This window comes from Crinia signifera, chromosome 11, assembly GCF_055691185.1.
Source record: "Crinia signifera chromosome 11, ASM5569118v1, whole genome shotgun sequence".
Lineage (NCBI taxonomy): Eukaryota > Metazoa > Chordata > Amphibia > Anura > Myobatrachidae > Crinia > Crinia signifera.
The window spans coordinates 74,691,456-74,717,162 of record NC_139227.1 but is presented as its reverse complement, the minus strand read 5'-3'; the positions used below and the strand labels follow the sequence as shown (position 1 = coordinate 74,717,162).

General features: G+C 41.9%; 1 protein-coding gene across 3 annotated transcripts in view; it reads left to right on the top strand.

The window, feature by feature from the left end:
* Nucleotides 1-25,707, top strand: part of POLA2 (DNA polymerase alpha 2, accessory subunit) — a 189,706-nt gene that overhangs the window by 155,316 nt on the left and 8,683 nt on the right. For all 3 annotated transcript variants that reach the window (XM_083164934.1, XM_083164933.1, XM_083164935.1), the window contains 5 exons: nucleotides 1,011-1,053; nucleotides 21,906-22,030; nucleotides 22,113-22,151; nucleotides 23,697-23,770; nucleotides 25,085-25,193. In XM_083164934.1, the coding sequence (XP_083021060.1) occupies nucleotides 1,011-1,053; nucleotides 21,906-22,030; nucleotides 22,113-22,151; nucleotides 23,697-23,770; nucleotides 25,085-25,193 (390 nt within the window). The remainder of the gene's footprint in view (nucleotides 1-1,010; nucleotides 1,054-21,905; nucleotides 22,031-22,112; nucleotides 22,152-23,696; nucleotides 23,771-25,084; nucleotides 25,194-25,707) is intronic.

Sequence of the window (25,707 nt, the reverse complement as noted above, 5' to 3'; positions counted from 1 at the left end):
AATTTCCCTTCCCTCTTTCTGGGACTTGTAGTCTCTCTGAGACAAATTTACGGACATTTCTCAATTGGTGTTTGCGCATCTTTCAATTTTTTTATTTGTGAATATATATATATATATATATATATATATATATATATATATATATATATATATATATATATATATATATATATATATATATATATATATATATATATATATATATATATATATATAATATATGTATGTGTATGTGTGTTGTTTTCCAGGTCACCTGCAGGTTTTTAAATTGTGACCATTGGTGATACACAGTGCATCGGATGGGTGACTTGGAGAACGTGAACTGTTATGGGTACTCGAGGACTGGGATTGGGAACCACTGATTTACAAGGCAAAACCATGCATTGTAAATGACTGCCACAAAAGTCTGAATGTGGCCGGCATTCCGCACTTGCACAAACTCTGACTGTGAGATCTGTCCGGCACATGCTCAAAGCAGCAGCTTGAGTAAAGGTTGAGCCTACCTTGCTTTGCTATTGACACTGTTCTTTGGCTGCTGGAATACTAACATGATTTGAATGTCCTATACTTGCCTGTGCAGTCTGAGTGATGTACTCATACTATTTAAGACCGTATGTTTTATTGAAACCTTAAAAAAAAAAAAATCTTTTTTTTTTTTTTACAAGCAACACAAATGTGTTAAAGCTTTGTGTAAGTGATCACATACTGCTGATGCGGAGCCGGCACATCTTCGCTTATGGGCAGAAATGTACTATGCTTTTTGTGTACATCTTTTCAGTATGCCTGTCTCTGAAGCAGCTAATTTTATATAGACCGGGCATGGGTACAGCAACCTCTATGTACTGTATCAGGATTAGGGTTCCCGAGTTCAGACTAGAGTGGCATACAGACAGCACTAGTTGCAAATGAAATTCCTACTTCTATAGTGTGTAATAATTTTTTATTTTTTTGTTTGTTTGTTTTATTGGACATAACCAATCCTTCTTCTTTTTTTTTTTTTTTTTTTTTAGGGTGTTCCACTTCCCTTTTACAAGCCAAACCTGGATTTAGAAGGCAAGTGAGCTGAGATGTACTGTTGGTAAATGTAATTGAATCTATTTGTGGTTCTTATTTTCTCCAAAGAGTATTAAATACAGTCCGCTCCGGATTTTGTAACTTTTATCCGCAATGTTCCCTCTAGGGTGCCCAGCCAACCTCAGTCTATGGGTCTAAAGCAGTGGTTACCAAATGTGCACCCCAATAGCTCAGGGTTTAGGGATATCCTTTCTTGTGCATGGGTTCTATAATCAAACTGACAGAGATACTAAATATTTCCTGTGCCTAAGCATGGATATCTTTTAAATCCTGGGATACTGTGTTTGGTCTAAAGGTTCCACAATGGAGCTCCTTAAGGCTGTCTGATCAATCTGTCTGTGGGATAGGCATTTTATCTGACCATGTACTTTCAGCATAAGTAACTGCTCAGACTGCAATTTCTTTCGAAATGATTACTTGATAAGTCTATATGGGGAAATACATTCCCCCAGGGCCGGATTAAGGGTCTCATGGGTGTGGGGCTGAAAATGTTTAAGGGTCTATTATGAGAAGTGGAGGTTGTGAGGCCATTGACATGTAGAACCCATACACTATACACCACAATGTCTACCTAAATATATAAAAGTGCATAAATGTGTAAAATAGGAATGCAATTTTAATACTTATGATTTATGGCCTACCATGTGACCAGCTGGAGATTATTATGTTGTCATGGTGATGGGCCTGTTTTTTATGTGGAGGCCTGGAGCTGTAGATCCATCCACCCCATTGGTAATCTGGCCCCTCACACTTGTGAGCTTGGTGTGGTGTATGCGCTGATCAGCAGTGTTTATACGGCAGTATGTAGCGCTGTGTGTGTGTGTGTGTATGTGTGTGTGTATATGTGTGTGTGTGTATATATATATATATATATATATATATATATATATATATATATATATATATATATATATATATATATATATATAATTTTTTTTTTTTTTTCTCATAACATCAAATGACTGCTAACACAATGATTGGTCTTTATGATGAAATAAGACAATAAATGTGAGTGACTAAATTAAGATGACATTTTAATTGGCTTTTTAATCTGGTAGGCCGATGTACAGTAGCCACATGGCTGAATCTAGGATGGAGGCGCCAATGCTCCTCAGATAAAGTACTACCAGATGGAATTTGCCAGGCCCACGGGCATATGTTACACCAGGCATGGCCATCAGGGGCACAGCAGAATGTAGGAATCTGGTAGGCCGATGTAGTCACATGGCTGAATCCAGGAAGGAGGTGCTAATGCTCCTCAGATAAAGTACTACCAGATGGAATTTGTTAGGCCCATGTAAAGATGTTATACCAGGCATGTCCATGGAGGGTAAAATGACAGGGAAAGGACTGGCACTGACTCTTGTTCTTATATAATCTATAGACCAACTATTAAATTGTATTTTTGGACTCTTGTCCTATTGCATCTTAATTTGTTGGTGGTGCTCCCATGAGTCATAAATAGTACATTTATATACAGGGTAGAAACAGATGACTCTCTTTGTTGGGGCACAACTTAGTTTAAAAAAGTTTTTTTATATTTATTAAAAGTTTTTATTCTAGGGGGACTCTCTGAACACCTTCCAACACTGTTATAAGGGTGTATTTGGTTCAAGACAGAAAAAGGAGAGATATTAAATCTGTATGTGACTCAGTAGAACAAATTGATAAAGTATCAATTAAATCAAATTGAAACTTTATCAAATAATATTTGTGTCAGCCGTGGTCAAAACATGTTCTCAATAAAGGGATATCATCCCATGAGGCATTATAATCGCCTGGCTGATTTTAATTTTTTGTTTTTTTGTTTGCGTGACAAAAAAGAAGAAATATCGTGTGTTTAGAATTAAATAAGGTGTATAATAAATGTGGAAAGAATCAAAAAGTATTTAGTCTAAGACCATAAAATTATGGCGAAATATGATGTTTCTTAGTGACTGTCATGGGGGGTACCCACAGTATATATTTCTGCACTACTTTTAGCGGTTCGGCTTAGTACTCATATGTCGTGTTTGCACTGAGCATGAATTTACTTCTACTCATATATCATGTCTATACTGAGCATAAATTCACAACCTGTATATATATGCGGGATAGAGTCAAAAATAGAAATAAGGATATGAGATGGTCTCATTTGGGCTCAACCATTTCTGCTTTTCGGCCGTGTGCCTCTAGGGCAGTGAACGGACCGAATGAGAGAATGTTAAAGCTGAGGCCAAAATAGTGAGGGCACTTTAGAAGGAAGTAAAAGGTAGGGATCTGCTGTTGCTCATCAGTCTCATATCACCCCTGTTAGTAAGAACCAGCGCAAGGGGTCAAATGATGACTGGGTTCAATGAGAGTCCCTTAGTAAGAGGCAAATACAGTCCTGGTATAGAGGTACATCATTTCAACATTTCCTCATATGTCAGTTATGGACTAATAACGTGCCTTCTATAATCTCATTGTACCATTCTTCCCACCAAGAATCATACTCCTATATCTCCCCGACAATATGAAAATAGACTATACAAGAAAGGCTTAGGTGCCTTGCAAACAATTCAAGAGATGGAGGAAATCGATTTAGCAACAGGTAAATGGGAGGTATATTCTCCCTGTGATACTCATCGTATTTCTGCTCAGTGTTCTATGCCCCAAATGGCAGCCTCCCCTCCGTGACAGTCACTCCGTCTGGACGCGCGTTTCGCCCCTGCTTGTTCACTGGTGAACAAGCAGGGGTCGAAACGCGCGTCCAGACGGAGTGACTGTCACGGAGGGGAGGCTGCCATTTGGGGCATAGAACACTGAGCAGAAATACGATGAGTATCACAGGGAGAATATACCTCCCATTTACCTGTTGCTAAATCGATTTCCTCCATCTCTTGAATTGTTTGCAAGGCACCTAAGCCTTTCTTGTATAGTCTATTTTCATATTGTCGGGGAGATATAGGAGTATGATTCTTGGTGGGAAGAATGGTACAATGAGATTATAGAAGGCACGTTATTAGTCCATAACTGACATATGAGGAAATGTTGAAATGATGTACCTCTATACCAGGACTGTATTTGCCTCTTACTAAGGGACTCTCATTGAACCCAGTCATCATTTGACCCCTTGCGCTGGTTCTTACTAACAGGGGTGATATGAGACTGAGCAACAGCAGATCCCTACCTTTTACTTCCTTCTAAAGTGCCCTCACTATTTTGGCCTCAGCTTTAACATTCTCTCATTTGGTCCGTTCACTGCCCTAGAGGCACACGGCCGAAAAGCAGAAATGGTTGAGCCCAAATGAGAGCATCTCATATCCTTATTTCTATTTTTGACTCTATCCCGCATATATATACAGGTTGTGAATTTATGCTCAGTATAGACATGATATATGAGTAGAAGTAAATTCATGCTCAGTGCAAACACGACATATGAGTACTAAGCCGAACCGCTAAAAGTAGCGCAGAAATATATACTGTGGGTACCCCCCATGACAGTCACTAAGAAACATCATATTTCGCCATAATTTTATGGTCTTAGACTAAATACTTTTTGATTCTTTCCACATTTATTATACACCTTATTTAATTCTAAACACACGATATTTCTTCTTTTTTGTCACGCAAACAAAAAAACAAAAAATTAAAATCAGCCAGGCGATTATAATGCCTCATGGGATGATATCCCTTTATTGAGAACATGCTTTGACCACGGCTGACACAAATATTATTTGATAAAGTTTCAATTTGATTTAATTGATACTTTATCAATTTGTTCTACTGAGTCACATACAGATTTAATATCTCTCCTTTTTCTGTCTTGAACCAAATACACCCTTATAACAGTGTTGGAAGGTGTTCAGAGTGTCCCCCTATAATAAAAACTTTTAATAAATATAAAAAAACTTTTTTAAACTAAGTTGTGCCCCAACAAAGAGAGTCATCTGTTTCTACCCTGTATATAAATGTCCATGGAGGGCAATGATGTGGGCGGCCATTAGGGTGTTATATGGGCTTTCATTTTCTGGACCTCTTTGATCTTGTTGGCATCGCCTCTTCGCCTGGTGCAGGTGTCCTCTGCCTTTTTGTGCCTAAAAAAAACAAGTATCCATTAGAAACTTAGCAAGTGTACTGTGGGTCTGATTCAGACGTATGTTCACAACCTAGCGAACAGGTAAATGCCGCCCGTCAAATGGCCGCCCCCCCTATTTGCATGTGAAGGGGTGTGTATGCTTACACATCCCATCAGAGGGGAAATCATTTGATGCTCACTGACATTGAATGATTTCTGCAGCCTTCGATCTGAAAAATAAGGCAATACTTACTTTACAGATGGCCGCTGATCGCCTTACACAGTCGACACACATACATTTCCAGGGGGACACCCAGTGTTTTTATGGTGACGCCCATGGGTTCACCTGACAGTGTGAGCACTTCGGCAAGTGTGATACTCTCCAAAGGCGTTCGCACAAGGTGTTTGCACATGCTCGTATGCAGAAGAAGCCTTATTTTCCTTACCTGAGGGGGGCCCTCTCACTTTGCGTATTACTCCGCCACACTCCTCTTCATGGACTGCCCGCCATTTGGCGGTAGTGGAGGGAGCTCGATTAATCATTTTCTTCTGATAAAGAAGGCACCTGTCGCACTGCCACCAGTGGATCCTCAGGGCTTCAAATACGGCAGAGTTCTGAAATGTGGTCTAATTAGATAGTAGAAAGAACATAAGTCATAGATCCCAATCTCCACATTCTACATACAGATGGTGATTGCATGAGAGATCTCCTGTCCTGAACATAATTACATACATGATAGGGATATGCAGAATAATGTTATTTTGTAGCGTAACGTAAGAACAGGCAAATGAACTCCTAATGGTGTGGTACAGACTCCTGTGTAACAGGATGCCCCCCCCCCCCCCCCCCCCCCCCCCCTGGTGTTTCCTGGCATGTAACCAGCTTGTGCTGACGCCCAGTGTCAGCCTCCCCTCTCCTCCCACAGATTAATAACTAGTATGTTGGTCGTGACTCCCTCATAAATGGGCCCTTAGTGACTGATTATATACTTACAGTAATATTAGCGCCGGTCAGGTGGTTTATGCGCTGCATCTCCCTCACAAACTCCTCCCCATGCTCAGCGGTGACCTGTACTTCACAGATGTACAGATAGGCGTGGATCATCTCATGCAATAGGCTCTGTAATACACAAAGTAATGAGCTGGGTATAGGAAGAACGACACAGACATTACACACAATTACTCTGGTAACACAGACTGAGGTCTACAGTATGTCCCCAGATGTGAGCGGCTATGGTATAGATGATGGGCAACGTCTAGGTCACCAGTCAGATGGTCAACCGCTAATGGTCCACAGTGACTAGGTCAGGGCCTAAGAATGGTCCCTATACTCTACATCTACAGTGACAGAAGGTCGACATGAACATGGTTGAGACTGAAAAACTTGACAAGTTTTTCACATGTTTTGTGTCTGTCGACATGGACACGTATAAGTGTCCTCGCTGCACTCACCATACTTTGGACACTACCATCCAAGTGCACAAGAACAACTTGATTAAAAAAGAGATATTTGAAAAACTCATGTCAACCTTTCCAGTGTTGACCATGGCCCTTATTCAGATCTGATCGCAGTACAAAATTGTTCTCCAAAATGGGCAAAACCATATGCACTGCAAGTGGGGCAGATGTAACGTGTAGAGAGTGTTAGATTTGGGTGAGTTATTTTGTTTTTGTGCAGGGTAAATACTGGCTGCATTATTTTTACACTGCAATTTAGATTTCCGTTTCAACACACCCCACCCAAATGTAACTCTCTCTGCACATGTTACATCTGCCCCACCTGCAGTGCACATGGTTTTGCCCATTTTGGAGAACAAATTTGTACTGCGATCAGATCTGAATAAGGGCCTTTGTGTATGGCCTTTACTCTATGAACAAGTCGGTTAAAAAAAAATACGAAAAACGCATGTCGACCCTTTCAGCATTGAACATGTGTATGTTGACCTTCAGCTTGTGTCGACCTTCTGCCATTGATGTCCTAGTGTATGCTGACCTACTCCCTGTCGACCATTTGTGGTCGACGCAGTCTTTGTCGATTATAGACATAGTTGACCCATGGACCGGCTACTGACGTGAGCTGCACCAGAGATAAATACTATACTACGTACCAAGAGATAATCACTGGAGAACTGTATTGTTGTTACATAAACATTCTTATATTCTGAGAATTGTGCCTTCTGCGCCTCATTATCTCATTCCAATTCTTTATCAGTTTGTACAGTGTTAATCAATTTGATCATTGTGGGGGGGGGGAGGGCATAGGAGGAGTTTAGAGTGGTACATGGGGGTGGGCATAGGTTAAGGTGTGAGTGGCACATGTGGGTGGGCATAGGAGCAGTTGTGGCACGTGGGTGGGCATAGGAGCAGTTGTGAGTGGCACAAGGGAGGTGGGCATAGGTCAAGGTGTGTGTCACATGTGGGTGGGCATAGGAGCAGTTGAGTGGCACAAGGGAAGTGGGCATAGCTCAAGGTGTGAGTGGCACATGTGGGTGGGCATATGAGCAGTTGTGAGTGGCACAAGGGAGGTGGGCATAGAAGCAGTTGTGAGTGGCACAAGGAAGGTGGGCATAGAACAAGGTGTGAGTGGCACATGTGTGGCACAAGGGAGGTGGGCATAGGAGCAGTTGTGAGTGGTAAATGGGTGTTTGCAGAAGGTGTGAGTTGCATATAGGTGGGTAGAGAATAAAATGATCACACCCCTAAATATTTATCTCTTTTGAAGACATTTTCTCAGGTCCCTTGGTGTGTTACACATAAAGAAAAAAAATAAAATTTTATATATATATATATATCCGAGTAATCCAAATGAAGGAGAACAGGAGGCGGCACTCTCAGTGTAAACAAGTGTATTAAATCATCAAAGCAAAAAACAAAGTGCAGGCGACAGCCAGTGTGTCGACAGTTTCGGAGCCCAAAGCTCCTTCCTCAGGACAGGCTGGTCACATAACAGTGGTACAAATCGTGTAATACAGAAAACAAACAAATAGGCATAATAAACACATTTATATAAGCAATCAAACTTACGTGATCAATGTGCCGCTCTGGAGTCGGAGATGGGCTTCCGGCAGCGTCACCACGTGACCTCTGACGCATGTGAGTTGTCAGGGCAACCCGCTGGCGTCCTCTCCAGGAGAGGACGCCAGCGGGTTGCCCTGACAACTCACATGCGTCAGAGGTCACGTGGTGACGCTGCCGGAAGCCCATCTCCGACTCCAGAGCGGCACATTGATCACGTAAGTTTGATTGCTTATATAAATGTGTTTATTATGCCTATTTGTTTGTTTTCTGTATTACACGATTTGTACCACTGTTATGTGACCAGCCTGTCCTGAGGAAGGAGCTTTGGGCTCCGAAACTGTCGACACACTGGCTGTCGCCTGCACTTTGTTTTTTGCTTTGATGATTTAATACACTTGTTTACACTGAGAGTGCCGCCTCCTGTTCTCCTTCATTTGGATTACTCGCAGCTATATACCGTTTGTGGAAGGCACCTCCACCTATTTCCCCAGCTCCGAGTGCCAGTCCTACTCGCTCTGTATATGTATGTATGTATATATAATATATATATATATATATATATATATATATATATATATATATATATATATATATATATATATATATATATATATATATATATATATATATATATATATATATATATATATATATAGTGGTCGAAGTGGGGCGGTATACGGGGGTATGCCATACCGCCACTTTAATCTGAAGGATGCTCTCTGATCACTCTGCAGCGCATATTGTGCTTTTGTAATACCCCTGTACAACGGGGCAGTCTGGCAGGGGACGTTGATGGACAGGGGGGTGTCTCCGAAGGTGCGCACTATATTCACTCTTTACTTTTCCATACCCCCACTTCAAAATTTCCATACCCCCATTTCAAAATTTCCACTTCGACCACTGTGTATATATCTATATATCTATATATCTATATATATCAGGACAGTCGTGAGCATATACCCTGCAGCTTGATGTACGATGCTAAAGAATGACCTCCTAAGCATTCATACAATATAAAAGAAGATAGACAACAAAGTTACAATTAGCACCAGGGGGTGAACATAAATAAGCATAGCACGTCACACAGAGGAATAAATAAAATAAGGTACAGATGTAGCCTGTCTCATTCAGGCAGGTGCTGGCGAAACTATCGCTAGGTGGCGCGCACACCCGAGCCTCTCACGCGCCACGTGGTAATGGAGCTCCCCGCCGCCGATGGGCCCCCTCGCCCCCCGACCTTTTTTCTGTCTCATTCTACCCCATTTGCCTTTCTGATCTCCCTATCTTATGAGACGGGAGATTTTCCATTACAGAACCGTGCTTTAGGATTGCACTCAGTATATAGTGTGTGGACACGTACTCAAATAAAGGGACAGTACCTTATTTTATTTATTCCTCTGTGTGAAGTTCTACATATATTGCTGCAATAACTGCACTCAGGCGTACAAGCATCACAGTCACACATTCTTCTAGCACCAGGTGAGCGCACAGACACCGCTTATATTACCTCTACTAGGACCCTCCTCGGAAGCTGCTGGAGGACTGGCCTGCTTAGCCGGATGTAGCACCATCCACCAAATGCCCTCTCGTGCCAGCAGTATCCAACCCATCTGATGAGAAAACACAAATCACACACGAATTACATCCATGGTTACATAATACATAAATTGCTTTTCTATGCGTTTAATACATACAAATCCGTATTCTAAGTGCCCCATATTATGTACTAGCTACCCTGGGGGTCTATGTACCTGAGTAACAAATGGGCCCTAGGCAGGAGCCTAGCTTTCCTAGTGGATGATCTGACCCTGGTCCCTGTACCCAGTTACATTCTTTTATTAGTACATAGTTATTCTGGTGATAGTGATATCTGACACCAGACCGTAAGAGCAATATCAGGTCTGTGCCGACATTTGACAATTGTGTCTGTGTTTGGATGTAATAAAACATCGTAAAAGCATAGCGATCTGGGCTGTGGCGTAGTATCCTATAAATGTAATCACAGCGTCAGGTGCTACAGACAATATCAATAAATGGTAATATATAGTATATATATTGTCAGGAATATCCTATAATAAACTGATCTGGCAGTAACCGCACTCACCGCTTCAGCCTATTGCTCCACGCAACGGTGACATTCGCTAACTTCCCTTCAAAGTAAGCGTTATTGAACTCGTTAAAGAGTTCCTGGATATCAGGATTCGGGTCAATGTTCTCCAAAACCTCATCCACTATCGACGTAACTATCGGTAAATTGTCGCTAAAAGCGTCTGTGCATTGCTGCACTCCCAGTTCATCACTGGCACTCATTGTCATGCTTGCCTAGAACTGAGTGATCAGTAACTGTCAGGTGCTGTGGAATGTAATCCACAGCGCACGTGTCACAATGGCTGGTTGTACGTGTCACAATGGCTAGCTGAGTGAGGGCTGTAATGTTTGAGAGAGAAAGTACCAACCAATCCACTCCTAACTGCCAGGGTGCTTGAAAAATAACAGTTAGGGTCTGGCCAGTGGCAGATTAACGTCCTCATGGGCCGGGAGCTGAGATTAGTGAAGAGCCTATTGTGGGCAACTGCAGTTAGCTCTGAAATCATTGGGTGTATATCTATATCTCTCAAATAATGCAGTCCTAAATATGCTGTCAATTGGAACATTGTCCTTATGTTATCCAGAGCCGGTCTTTTGGGCCTGGAGCTGAAAATGTTTAAGGGCCTATTCTGAGAAGTGGAGGATGTGAGGCCAATGACATGTAGAACCCATACACTGTACGCCAGTGTCTACCTAAATATATAAAAGTACATAAATTGCCACCTCAAACTTAATATCTCAAAAACAGAATTCATTATATTTCCGCCAATAAATAATAGTTACCAACCTGATATCTCTATTGCTGTTGAGAAGATAACAATCACTACAACCTCTCAAGCTAGCTGCCTAGGTGTTATCCTTGACTCATAACTTTTCCTTTGTACCCCACATTCAATTTGTCTCAAAATCATGCCACATGCACCTAAAAAACATATTTATAATTCGCCCTTACCTTACACAAGACACTGCAAAAACTCTAATCCATGCTCTCATCATCTCACGCATTGATTATTGCAATAGTCTCCTTATTGGCCTTCCCCAATACAGACTCTCACCACTACAGTCCATCATGAATGAGGCTACAAGGCTAATCTTCCTAGCCAGACGTTCATCGTCAGCAAAGCTACTAGTCAGTCACTTCATTGGTTACCTGTAGTCTACCATATTCAATACAAAATTATTTTACTTACACACAAATCCATAAACCAAACTACACCAACATACATATCTTCACTTATCTCAAAATATCATCCAACACGACCTCTACGCTCCTCCCAAGATCTGCGTCTCTCATCCACACTCATTACTCACTCCCATTCCTGATTGCAGGACTTTCTTCGGGCTGCACCCACTCTGTGGAATGCCCTCCCAAGCACAATAAGACTCTCCTCCAGTTTCCAAACCTATAAGCGTTCCCTGAAAACTCATCTCTTCAGGCAAGCTTATCAAATTCCAGAACCAGTTATGTTCTATAACCTTCTGGTGGAATTGATGCAATAAAGAATACAGTATCAATGCCTATTTCCCTATAGATTGTAAGCTTGTGAGCAGGGTCCTCCTACATTTTGACTGTCTGTAAATACCCTGTTTGTCACTGTCTCCTTTGTAAAGCGCAACGGAATATGCTGCTCTATATAAGAAACTGTTAATAAATAAATAATAAATGTGTAAAATAGGAATGCAATTTTAATACTTATAATTTATGGCCTTAGAAAAAACGGATGGTTGGAAGGCCAACCTATTAGGCGCCTTATGGTGGGATGTTTGGTGGAGCTGCTACTGGGAAAGGGGTTGAGAGCCCCTAAAGAAAAGCACAAAAATACAAGAAAATAGTAGCGCTAGACAGATTCTGATAAAAATACACAAAATTTAATTGACACAATAAAAAAGCACAAGATTTAAATTAATTGGTAATGCATATGCAGTAGCTTGGCACCTATTTGAATTTTTGGGGTATGTCCATTCCTAGTACACCGCCATATAAATGGATCCAATAATGTCCAGAATGTAAAGTAGGTATAGTTACCGCAGGGTAATGTCCGACAAGAAGATGTTTTAATCCTGGATGAGGAAAAGCAAATGCTGGGATCTTCAGGTGGTCGGTTTGGAATCCCGAATATTGATGCGGAAATTAAAGTACCAAGATGATCTGTTCTGGAGGCGGCTGGTCTGGACCAAGTGGTAAACGATGTTTAGCTGGAATTGACAAAATAAGTGTAAAAAGAAAATAGATTTATCTATTTTCTTTTTACACTTATTTTGTCAATGCAGCAGAATAAGCAATTTCCAAATACATTTGCTGATTAGAAAAATTTAACACTATTACTCGCAGGAACTATCGCAAGTGTTCTAAACCCCCAGATCTCACTTTTGATAGTGAGGCTTGAGCCGCATGATCATCGTGCGGACCCTTAACACGTAATTACGTCACGTAATTACGTCACGCTGGTAATTCCGTTTATAGCCGATTGGCTCAACCCCTATCAGACCTCACTATCAAGACGAGGCTTGAGCAGCACGCTAGTCAGCGCGCGCTCCTAAATACCGATCATACGATCGCTCACACTCTATTCTGGACATTATTGGATCCATTTATATGGCGGTGTACTAGGAATGGACATACCCCAAAAATTCAAATAGGTGCCAAGCTACTGCATATGCATTACCAATTAATTTAAATCTTGTGCTTTTTTATTGTGTCAATTAAATTTTGTGTATTTTTATCAGAATCTGTCTAGCGCTACTATTTTCTTGTATTTTTGTAATTTATGGCCTTACCTGGAGATTCTTATGTTGTCATGGTGATGGGCCTATTTTTATATGGAGGCCCCATTGTTAATCTGGCCCTGCATTCCCCCCACCTCCTTTGTTTCTGGTCTATTCCTACAGGAAAATGAAATACACCTAATATAAGCGGTTTGTAATGGTTCCGATTTCAAATTTGTTCCATAGGCTGATCGTCTGTTTCTCCAGATGATTAGAAAATTGGTACACTGCCAAATGTGGTCCGCTTGTGCAAGATTGTACATTTTGTATCATTTTTAGAGATAGAATTCCTTTATTCGTCTCACAATGGAGACATTTTTAAGACCAATCAAACAGCTTTGTAATTGGATAAATTATTTTTGTGGTTAGAAAAATACACAATGATATTTTTTTTTTTTTTTAAACAAAAATTTTATTTTCAGATGTGTGTGTGTGTGTGTGTGTGTGTCGGGTCTGGCGGCACTCAGTCAGGTACAAGTTTTTAAGCAGTGAACTGCTTGTACCTGACTCTGAGTGCCGCCAGACCGGACACATATATTGAGGAGGCAGCGACGACACTAGCGGAAGGCACCAGGGCAAAGACACCCCTACCATAGGGGCATCAGAGTGCTGGGGACACCGTCCATTTATATATAGATATATATATATAATTTTTTTTACATCTTAAGGTGCCCACACAATAGAACGATCTTTTTGCCGATTTCACGACCGATCGGCTGAAAAAAATCGCCAGATTGTTACCGATAATTGGCCTGTATCAATCAGATGCGCGCTCCTGTGGAACTTTTGCTAAATCTTCAGATCTTACATGCTGCATGACAGATCAGAAAATGTAGCAAAAGATCCATAGGAACGCATATGGGATCTTTAAAAAAAATCTTTGATGTGCGCTTACCTGAAATCTTATGTCCAGGAGGGACAAATGATTTCAAGGGGAATTTATGCGCACATGTTAAGATCTCTGATCTTTCTAGTGTGTGGGCACCTTTAGAACACGACATTGTAGGGGTAACAGCCGGCTAGGCACATTCACACCTCCTACACTCACTATAAAGGTGTGAAACCATTTATAAAGCAATACATCATAAATCAGGTGCAATTCATTGAGCTAATCCGCTTAAGACATTACAGGACATGAATCGGGAAAGGTAACAATAGGTGTGAAACCTGATCAAATATCTGCAGGCAGATTGGCTGCTTAGTTGGTAATGTGTGAGAACATCCAGCCCAAGCCAAGAGAAACTGGAGCCTTTCCCGCACAGTAAATGATCGAATAAGTCAGTATATGGTAGAAATGTTTTACTTGGTACAGGAGATCAATACAATTTCCTCCTTTTTATTTATAATTGGACAAATTTAACCAGTTTTTAATAAAAAAATGTAAGTATAATGAAAAAGCTTGTTAAGAAAAGACTGGTCATCATGGGTATCTTGAATAAAATAAAATGTTTATTTGGGGTTACTGGACAGTTAGTCACATAATAGGTTATTAAATATGCACAGAGCAGATTAGATCAGTTTTTATATAGCTGTTCTGAAAGTGAATGTTCACCTCGAAGTGGTTTTAGCATGATAGAATGTGCCCAATGATAAATGATTCGATGTGCCATGCACAGTAAATGGTGGGGCACATAGAGTTGGATGCGTTTTAAATCTAAAGCGGAATGAGTTTCCTTGTATGCTGGTCCGTAACCCAGATGCAGATCGTGTCCTGTGTACCTCTGTGTCGTTCTATCCCGTTGCTGGGCTACACAATCGTATAGAACCCATTTTCTAAATTCTAATCAAATATGCAATGAAGTAGTGTAGAGGAGATTATAATTTCTATGCACAAGCATGGATACATCAATTGCGATGATTACCTCAACTCCGTCAAAGCATCAAAACCTTGCGGGGCTCTCAAAGGGTTTGAAATGATTGCAAAGCAGAGAATAGAAGAGGAAGAAACACTTTTTTTTTTTTTCTGTGGCACTACTTCTGCAACTATAATAGTAAAATCTTTCATTTAGGTTCAATACAACCAATGTATAAAACTAATCAGACACACACACACACACACACACACACACACAATTATATATAAAAATGTGAATGATCAGTATCCTTTGTTAAGCTGTGAAATGCTTGCTATTAAAATTAAAGCATCTGTAGATAACACATTTGCCAGCAAAATAATCTTATACAAGCAATGAGTGGATGGATTAATCTCCCACAGATTGTGGTGCAAATTTCGTAATGTCAGTAATTACAACAAGATTGAGTAATCTTGTTTGTCTGTTAGACAAGCCTAAATGGCAGACTTTTCTTCATTGCTGAGAGAAAGCAGCATGAAGCGGGTCTGGTATGGCGCTCCAACAGAGTGATCCATATCCTGATTGCCGGTGCTCTGACTGGGCGAGCCCAAAGAAGCCCCTTGGTGGCTCGCTGCCCTTACCACAGGTTCTATTCTCAGTCTATGGTGGTTGTGGACCCCCACAAGGGAGAATAGTCCCTGTGGGTCAGGATCCGCCCTGTCAGGCAGTCATTCGGACCCCTCATGAAGCCCCCATCAACTACGCAGACCGCTACAAATCTCTTCAGATTCCCTTGAACATTCCCAGTTATCTCAGCTGTCCCTGGGCTAAATGTTCACTCTATTCACGTCAGATACACCAGATCAATTCTATGTTATGCCCCTGACCGCTTCAGATCAGATGGATCTTTGGTGCAGCATGTAATATTTTTTATTTTTAACCTGGCTTGTTCTAGCTTTACCATCCATGTCCGCATAGAGTGAGCATATAATAGTACCCGAAGTATGGTGAGTGAAGCGAGGGTATGTGACAGTTACACTAATTGGGGGTCCATGTTGAAACTCGTTTCGACCTTCTTCTCATTTTGAACAATTGACCCTGACGACCTATTGCATGTCTACTTTTCGGACTCGTTTTATTGACGGCTATCTAATAATCCACGGGCCGTGTGAATAAATCAGGTGGAAAAGTATTACTGAGCTGGTGGGAGGCTGCTGCTGTATAGCATCTCTAGGTATCACTCAAATACTATGGGGGGTATTTAATCTTGGGTCACGGCTGTCGAGCTGGCCCGACAGCCATGACCCTGTCCCGTTCTCTGTCTGCTCAACCCAGAATTTGCAGGCGGGATTCAATGTCCCGTCTGCAGCAGGACTAGAAGGGGGCGTGGCCACGAGCTGCAGATGGGAGCTTGTCAATTCCCGGCAGAACGAGCCCGACTGCTTGTGAAGTTGGGCTCGTTCTGCCGAGATCCCCTGTTCAATGCTGTTGGAAGACCGCATTGAGTAGGGCCCCGCAGCCATCTCCCCTGTCAGGAGATGGCTGTGGGAGATTTGAATATCCCCTCATATGAGCACGTTCTCCCCCAGACAGTAAGATACTATAGAAAAGTGCAATAGTTAAGATTTAAAAAGGCCAGTGTGACTTAACTAACTAAATCTCTGCTGTGTCTCATATGATTGCAGCGGAGGAAAGATGACAGGGTTTAAGGTCTGCTCCAAATGGACGAAGTAGCAGCTTCTGCTGTCTGCATACATCATGCCCACATATTGTGCTGATGAGCAAGCTAGGAATAGAGTAAAAACCTCAGTGGATGAAGTGTAATACGGGTCATCATATCATGGTTCATTCCACCCGACGTGCGCACCCATGGGACAAACAAGAATTCCTGGGGCACAGTTTCACCAGGCATGGCATGTTCACAAGTGTAATGAAGTGTCAGGGCAGTGTTGGTAATAGATGTGAATACTGTATTTAATACAGTTGCATATGAAGTATTGTGAATTGATGACTGTGACTTACTATAGTAGCCGCAGTAGATCTATATCGGTGGCATAGCCTAGGTGTACCGCCTAATGACAGATACGTAGGGGTCTCTGTCCCGGTCGGCCTCAGTCATAGTTACGTGAAGACGTCCATCCTGATCTGTCAAGGCTTTCATGCCCCTTCCCCTACCCCAGCTCAATGAAGTACAAGATGCATCCAAATCGGCATGCGTACAGAAGCGGCTGTTCCCCTGCTCATGCTCCATGATGGAAATGCTATTTATTTTATCTTTTAGTGCAGAACCAGGATGCCTATGTCTAGGTGTTTTTGAGCCCCGTGTCTAAGTTATACATAGTGGTAGAACACAGTTAGATTTCCATATTTAACTTTAGCTAAATCATAGTAGACCATGTAACCTCCTATAGACACATGTAACATTTTGTAGGTTTTAGATCATTCTGTTGTGTTAACTACAGTTCGTACTTCAGTCTTATACACTGAGTGGCCAAATTATTATGACCACCCCCTCAATACAATGTTGGACCACATTTTGCCCTTACTACTGCATGGATTCTTCTTGGCATGGACTCTATGAGATGTTGGTAGGTGGTATGAGGAATTTGAGACCATATCCAATGAACTGCACTCTCCAGTTCCTTACGATTTGACGGTACTGGATCCAGCTGCCTGATGGCCCGTTCGATCTCATCCCACAGATTCTCAATTGGATTTAGATCTGGTGATTGTGCCGGCCAACTAAGCAAGGTAAAGTCTCTGTCATGCTCTTCGAACCATCTGCGGACAATGCCAGCTTTATGAAAGGGAGCATTGTCCTGATGGAGATATCCATCCCCGGCAGGGTACACCATTAACATAACAGGATGTACTTGATCTGCGATAACACTCAAATACCCTTGGCCATTCAGACGTTGTACCACAGGAATCAAAGGACCCATAAAATGGCAAGAAAATAATATTGCCTCCACCAGCTTGAAGTGTTGTGGCAATGCAGTTGGGGTTCATGCTTTCTTGCCGTTTTCTTCATATTCGCACCCTGTTATCTGCATGGTGTAATTGAAAACGCGATGCATTGGACCACATGACCCTTTTCCAGTCATCTACTGTCCAATCCTTGTGCTCCTTTTACGAACTAGAGACAACACAGACAGTAGAGGCTTTTGAACAGGTCGTCGGCTTCCATAGCCTATACGGTGTATTGTGCGGCTAACAGTTTGTTCAGAGACCTTCACAGTTGCTCCTTGATTAAGATTCCCCACAATTTGACATACTGTTGCTCTTCTGTTGGACTAGACAACTCTGGTAAGTCTCCTTTCAGTTTGAGAATTCAGTAGCCTGTGACGACCACAAGCCTGACATTGAGACCCGGTTTTCTGCTCGGTAGTCCACTCTCTGTAAACCTTAATAACTGCTGCTCTCGAACACTTCACAAGTGCAGCCCATTTGCTGATACTGGTTTCGCAGGTTGGAGCGCCTACAATCATCCTACGTTTTAACTCACATTTGTTGCCCATTTCTTTGCAAGCAACACAGTGCAATTGATGGTTCACTTATTCCCTTTTTATAGCCATCTCGTCAAGTGGTCATAATAATTTGGCCACTCAGTGTATACTGTATGTAGTTAATCTTTGCTGATGGCTTTTGAAGCACTGATCCGTAGTATTGACTATCCTGGAGTGAGGCGCCAAGTCTATCACAGTATGTCTTCCAGGTAATAAAATAGCCTGGGGTATACAGTGTGAATGGGCTGAGCTCCAACAGATACAGTATAACAGGAACAGATAGATATACATTGCAGACGTTAGAGAGGCAGCTGTGGGAAACAGTGCTGCCGGCACCAACCACTTTCCTGATCGTTATGACTGAATGGCGGCTTCTTGTGCCTGGGGGAAGTCAACACCTGGTGGGGGAGAACGTCATTGACGACTGAAGTACCAGCTAGCAAACGTTTGAAGCAGTAACAGAGCACAGTATCAGATTAAATAAACATGTATTTCTCACTGTCTTTAGTGAATGAGATATACTTGGAACAGCCTTGGGGAGAGTTCTCTACAGTGTTCGGTTCATTTAATTCACTTAAAGCAACAAAAAAACAAGATTGTGATGCTCTGTCTTATTCAGTGATTAATTGCCGGGGGATGTTGTAGAACATGTTGCACTCCTAAATAAAGGTACTGTGTCATAGAAACAGAATCTGACAGCAGATCAGAACCACGTGGCCCGTCTAATGTGGCAGTAACCTAGTAAGGCAGGGGTGGGCAACTATTTTGGCTGGGGGGGCGCTTAACAAAACCGGTAAATATTCGAGGGCCGCATATATATATATATATATATATATATATATATATATATATATATATATATATATATATATATATATATATATATATATATATATATATATATATATATATATATATATATATATAAAAACGAAGAATAAGTGCGCAAGTCCCACAATAGTCCAGTAAAATTAGGGTTAATGTAAACCCAAGTCCAGATCCTAGACTCCTGCACTTTGGTCTGTGATAACAACCGACAGCTCCTGTCAACACACCCGGATTCTGAGGGTCAATAAATCTAGAAACAACAAGAAAAGGAGCGCTCCATAGTGCAATATCGTTTGAAATTTATTATATTAAAAATAGCTTTTGACAAGCATAAAAGCAATGGGTAACGTACCCTTACTGACGGTTGACACAACCGCAGTGTTTCACAGCATAGAATTTGTGATTTTAACACAATGGTGGAGAGGTTACACTCACGGTGGTCCAACACAGTAGATCGACGCTAGGCCACGCCCCTACGCGTTTCGTCATCAACGGACTTCGTCAGAGGGGTCTGACGAAGTCCGTTGATGACGAAACGCGTAGGGGCGTGGCCTAGCGTCGATCTACTGTGTTGGACCACCGTGAGTGTAACCTCTCCACCATTGTGTTAAAATCACAAATTCTATGCTGTGAAACACTGCGGTTGTGTCAACCGTCAGTAAGGGTACGTTACCCATTGCTTTTATGCTTGTCAAAAGCTATTTTTAATATAATAAATTTCAAACGATATTGCACTATGGAGCGCTCCTTTTCTTGTTGTTTCTAGATATATATATATATATATATATTTCCCCATTTAAGTTGGAGTGCCGATCCGCCCCACCTCTCTACACAATTGATGCCATCAAAAGGCTTCGCTTGGTGATAAGGCACCCCCCTCTACGAAGGAAATTGTTTTGCACGAATAAAAACCCTTGGAGTGCCGCCGCCTGCCTGCTATTCTGTCTACAACACTGATCCGGAGGGCACCCAGGTATTTCCCCATTTAAGTTGGAGTGCCGATCCGCCCCACCTCTCTATATATATATATGCATGGGAGGGGACGCGATGACGCGGCCGCGCCAACCAATGGTGGAGAGGCAGCTGCCACGTCATCGCGTCCCCTCCCACGCTCCCAGTAATGCTGTGCGCGAAAGGCACAGACGGGCATTAACGGCGGCGGCAGCAGTAAAAAAGTAATCATAATACAAAGGTTATGTTAGGTCTGTCCTGGCGCTGACATAGTTTTAATTTTATTTTCTCCCCCCCATTACTATTACAAAAAACACTGTTTTTGGAATAATTCGGATAACAGATATCTGGATACTCAACCTGTATCACATTAAGGGAAAAAGATGAAGTAGTGGCTTAGCTAGTGGTTCCCAAACTCTCTTGCCCAGGGCACCCTAGAATATCAGCATTATTCAAGGCACCCCTATTCAGAAAGATTCTTATGGATAAATAAAAAAAATAAGTAAATTGTGCTTAACTGTCACACTCTGGTTCACTTATGTCATGGGTCTTCAAACTGTGGCCCTCCAGATGTTGTGAAACTACAAATCCCAGCATGCCTTGCCACAGTTTTGCTATAGGGGAGTGTTAAAAACTGTGGCAAGGCATGCTGGGATTTGTAGTTTCACAACATCTAGAGGGCCACAGTTTGAAGACCCATGACTTATGTGGTGGGGAACATAGCTGTGGTTCTAATTGTCCATACATTTTATGATTGGCAGCCACCAGCAATGATTTTTCCTATCACTTTGAGCATAAGTTTTTGTTTTGGTTGTGAACCGCCAACCCGAGGCACACTGGCAAGCATCCCGAGTCACCCCAGGGTGCCTAGGCACACAGTTTGGGAACCACTGGGCTAAGCCAAAAAAGATTTGGGTTTTGCAAAAAAAACAATATCTAGTGGCAACCAAATATTTTATATTTAAATCTGATTTTCCATTGTAAAAGTTTAAGTGAAGACCCAATGTTTGGTCTCATTAATGCATGAATATTCTTGCTTTTTTAGAGCAAGGTCACACAATTATAGAGTGTATAGCAGTGCCGATGTTTGCAAATATTTGGCAACTGCATATACAACTTGCCTGACACATGAGTCCAATTACCTGCGTGCAGAGACGAAGCTCTGATAGTTGCACTGACTAGAATGTATTGGGTGTACCTGGGCAGTGACTGGGATGTGGCCCAGGAGGAAATACTGTAGATATTCTGTCTGATGGGAGTGTTTGTGGACTGAAACGCTGTAATCGCATGCATTGGAAGCCGTTCTGATGGAAATTCTGCACAAACTGTAGCATGGTGCCTGCCCCGGTTATATCTCCAATTGTTGTGACTGCAGATGTACAATGTAGGGTTCTAGCCCTTGTGTATTCATGCTTTTACACCAGGAGACAACCTTTTGTGTGTATTCCCTTAAGTACAGAAAAGTACAGTATATGCTATGAAAGGTAAAGTACTGTATTTCAGAGGCATTTTTTTCCTGATGTATAGGCAAATTGTCATACTCCAAATATATCTGTACAGAAGCTACCTGTAGATGAACGTGTAATTGAGTTGTCCACTTCTATAAACCCAATTTTTAATAGTTGCATTATCCAATTGGATATGTTGTGCATTGGATTAAATAGTGTGTGTGTGTGTGTGTGTGTTTTTTTTTTATTATATTTTTTTTTTTATGAAACATTCTGTTTAAACATTGGTACTTAGAAATATTTATCCAAACTAGCGCTGTTTTGTATTTTATAGTATGCATACTTCTATTGTTTGGATCTTCCAATGTTCTATTATATTTTATTTGTCCTTCAGATTATCCACAACAGATGATAATGGCGGCCTGTGGGCCTTTCACCACATCAGACACTATTACTTATGACGCCCTGAAGGATCTGGTGGATGTTATTAATAGAGACCGTCCAGATGTCTGCATCCTGGTTAGATTATAAATGGATACAAGAAATAAAAAATGAAACTTTTTATGTATGTGACTTCTAACACCACCTCTGTACCTTTCAGCTTGGTCCCTTTTTGGATGCAAAACATGAGCAGATTGAGGTAAAATTTGATATTGTCATTATTCTTAGTAATAATAATAATTTAACACATTTTGATTTTAAATATATTAATGACTTTCTGGGATTTTTGCACCATGGACATAATTGGAAATGGCTTTGTAATATGGTGTGCAGCTTGAATAAAACCTAAAATACAAGATGGGTAAAACTGCAAAAAATTAACAAATGTATATTCCTATTGATACTAATTGCATCTATGTTATACTTTGCATCCCTATTAGTTTGCTGTGTGAAGTGTTGTACCATCCACTGTTCTCTCTGTTCAGCCAGTGGGGACTTATACCGGCTCTGACCCGGTCACCATTTACACGGCATCCTTATGCTGGGTACACACCAGGACGACATGGGTCCGATCCCATCAATCTAGATCCAATTCCGACCGATTGGATGTAGATTGTGTGGTGATTGGGCCCTTTTCTGTCCTGGTGTGGACCAATACCAATCCGATGCGCGGTCCCGTGGGTCGGTCGTTATTCAGATCCTACCTGCAGCAGGTAGGATCTGAAGAACGACCATACTCCCGGGTGCGGGTCTTCCTGGTGTGTAACCCGCATTACTCTGGTCCGACCCTGCTCGCTACCTGGGTTGGATTCACCAGTACATTTTTTGGGGACCCTTCTCCACTGGGCTGCGACTTGGATTGAGTCGGTTATTGTGCCAATGGAAAAGAGGAATAAGATTTTAATAGGTATTTGGTACTGCCTGTTAATTCCCTTTCTCCGAATCCATAGGGGACACTGAAGTCCCTATGCTGTGAAGTGTCATGGAGGAGTCAACACTGTAAGACATTGAAGTGTGGTATGGCTCCTCCCCCTCTATCCTTCCCTCTGACTCCAGTCTTAATAAAAATGCCCAGAGGAGTCGGATCCCTGGGTCTCCTTTATTTAAGGGGCTCAAATTGACGTTTTCATTACTTTTATTTTTGGGTGTGGTTAGAATGGGAATCTAATGAGAATTAGAAACTAACCGTCCACAAATTGCGGCTTATTTATGGTCCCAAAAATGCAGCGGATTTTAATTGCATCTAATCCAAATCATTTAGCGATCTGTCAAGCTGGCTGGAAAATTGCAAATATTGTCTGGAACAGATGACCCTGCAGATTGGGCACCATAGTTTTGCAGGCCTCTATTTACTGACCTAAGCTTCCCTGTGATGAGAAACTGCTACAGCAATACTTGGATAGATGTCTTTCCACCCCTTAAAAATAGGAGATTGATAAAGAACTGAGCGGCAGATTTATTAAGCTCGGTGAAGTGATAAACTGTCTGGTTTTTATCACCGGACAATCAGCTCCTAACTGTGAAGTTACAGGATTGGTTTGAAAAATGACAGGTAGGAACTGATTGGCCGGTGATAAAAACCAGACATTTTATCAGTTCACCGAGCTTAATAAATCTACCCCTGAGTTATGTAAAAGTAGCTTGTGTGAACTTGTCACTAGACTTAAAATTCGGTCCAGAGATAGTTTAGTCTATTCATGCAGCTTCCTTCTCTCCAGCTCTTTCACCTGCTCTTCATTTTCAGAAACTGCAGCTGACGTCAACGTTTGAGGAGGTGTTTAAGTCTTGTCTGAAAATGATCATTGAAGGAACACGTCCGTAAGTGGTCCTGGAAACTGGTTCCTGAGTAAAGGCCACCATCCACTAGTGCGATATGGGCACTTTTTATGCGATTCTGACGCATTGCTCCGATGGATAGTGTGAAAGGTGACAACTCGCAGGGGCTTTTCCTGCGATTGCCTGCATTAACCTGCAGATATAGTGTGCAATGCAGCCGCCCATGTGCCACTGGGTGAGTTGGCGGGGTATGCATGCGATACCTCAGCGTAGTGGATGGTGGCCTTAAATAAGGGTATTGGCTCAAAAAAAAAATCAATATTCTAATTGATAATTAAATATTCTGAGATCTACAGTACATCCGCCCCTTACTCTGGACAATGTCATATTCTTCTCTTTTATACAGCACTGGAGGAGAGACAATAATAATGTTTTTTATATAGCACTTAACAAGGGACATTAGTGAAATGCTTGGGTGAACAGCAAAGTCTTGAGTCTATTTTTGAATGTTTCCATAGTGGAAGCTTCTCGAACTGAGCGGGGAAATGAGTTCATTTAATAGAATGTTTAATTAGTACTCTTTCTATAGAGCAGGGACAGTGATTGTATTGTTTAGTTGGGAGACTGTTGGTGTTTGATTCCACTCCAACTGCTGAGTGTCTATTCATAATAGTGAATGCTCCTCAACCATCAGGGGCTTCATACAAATAAAAGAAAACCAAAAACTCCTCCACAAAGTGTTGAGGGGCATACACACACAAGCTATTTAAGGCCTGTTCCTAAGCGATCTGTGGCTACACCCTATGGCAATGCGCATTTCTGCACCCACAAAATTGCATGCGCCGGTGTATCCTGCTTTGATCGCCTAGCAGAATAGGCAAAACCCTCCTGAGCACACCTCGCAGGTGCATCGCATGTGTACAGCCATCTGTGCATTGTTCACTGCAGGACTCTAATCTCCCAATGTGTATGGGGCTTAAGAAGGGTGAAATTCTCTATTGTCAGTAGTCTCTGCCTGGGAAAGGCTTCAGGGAAGGAGCATGCATCCTACATTCTTCTGCTACTAGTGTGTATATTGATTTTTACTTTTATCTATATATTGCTTTTTTTAAAACCTCTTTATGCGCTTCCTCCTCTAGATCATAATGCTTATTGTAGACCGAGAAAGGGGACCTATGGATGTTAGATGCAATAGTCCCTGGAGTTCTGTTTAGCCGCTGGCATGTAGATGAATTTGCAGCTGAGTAGGAGGAAGAAATAGGATGAAATCATGACAAGCTGAATGGCAGCAGAGTGTTTCTTGGCTTATTAGTTTTGCTTCATACATCTCTTCCTACCCATCATCTGTTTCTGCAGATCTGGGTCCCATCTGGTCTTCGTTCCTTCTGTCAGAGATGTTCACCATGATCCGGTCTATCCTCAGCCTCCTTTTAGCTGCTATGAGGCAGCCAAAGAAGATAAGAAGGTAGTGTCTTACACATGTATATAATAACTAGTATTCCAGCTAGGCTGTTTTAGTGGGGCACTGCGCCCTGCCTGATTTTTAAAGGGCAAAATGCACCCTGCCCCTCTAGCAGCGCCCTGCTAAAACATCCTGCTGTCTGTCCCTGCTGGAAGCACAGGGAAGCCCAGCGCCGCCGTAGATGCCTGGCAGTGACTTTGGCGGGGTCAGGCCCGCCCCCTTTTGTGACACCGGTGGCCCGTCCCCGCCCACATCAGTGAAGTCGGCAGGCCCGGTACGCTGTGATATAATGTGCAAGCACCATGTGTATGCTGTATACCAGGGGTTCCCAAACTGGTGCCTCAGGACACTTGCAGGGGTGCCCTGGGTTAGTGATCCAAAACCCATTTCAATTTCTTTATGATCAATGTAAGAGGCAAAACCAGTGCCGGTGGCTGCAAATCATAACATACAGTATGTGGACAAATACAATCATATCCTGTCCCTCATTACATAACTGACCCTACGGATGAACTAG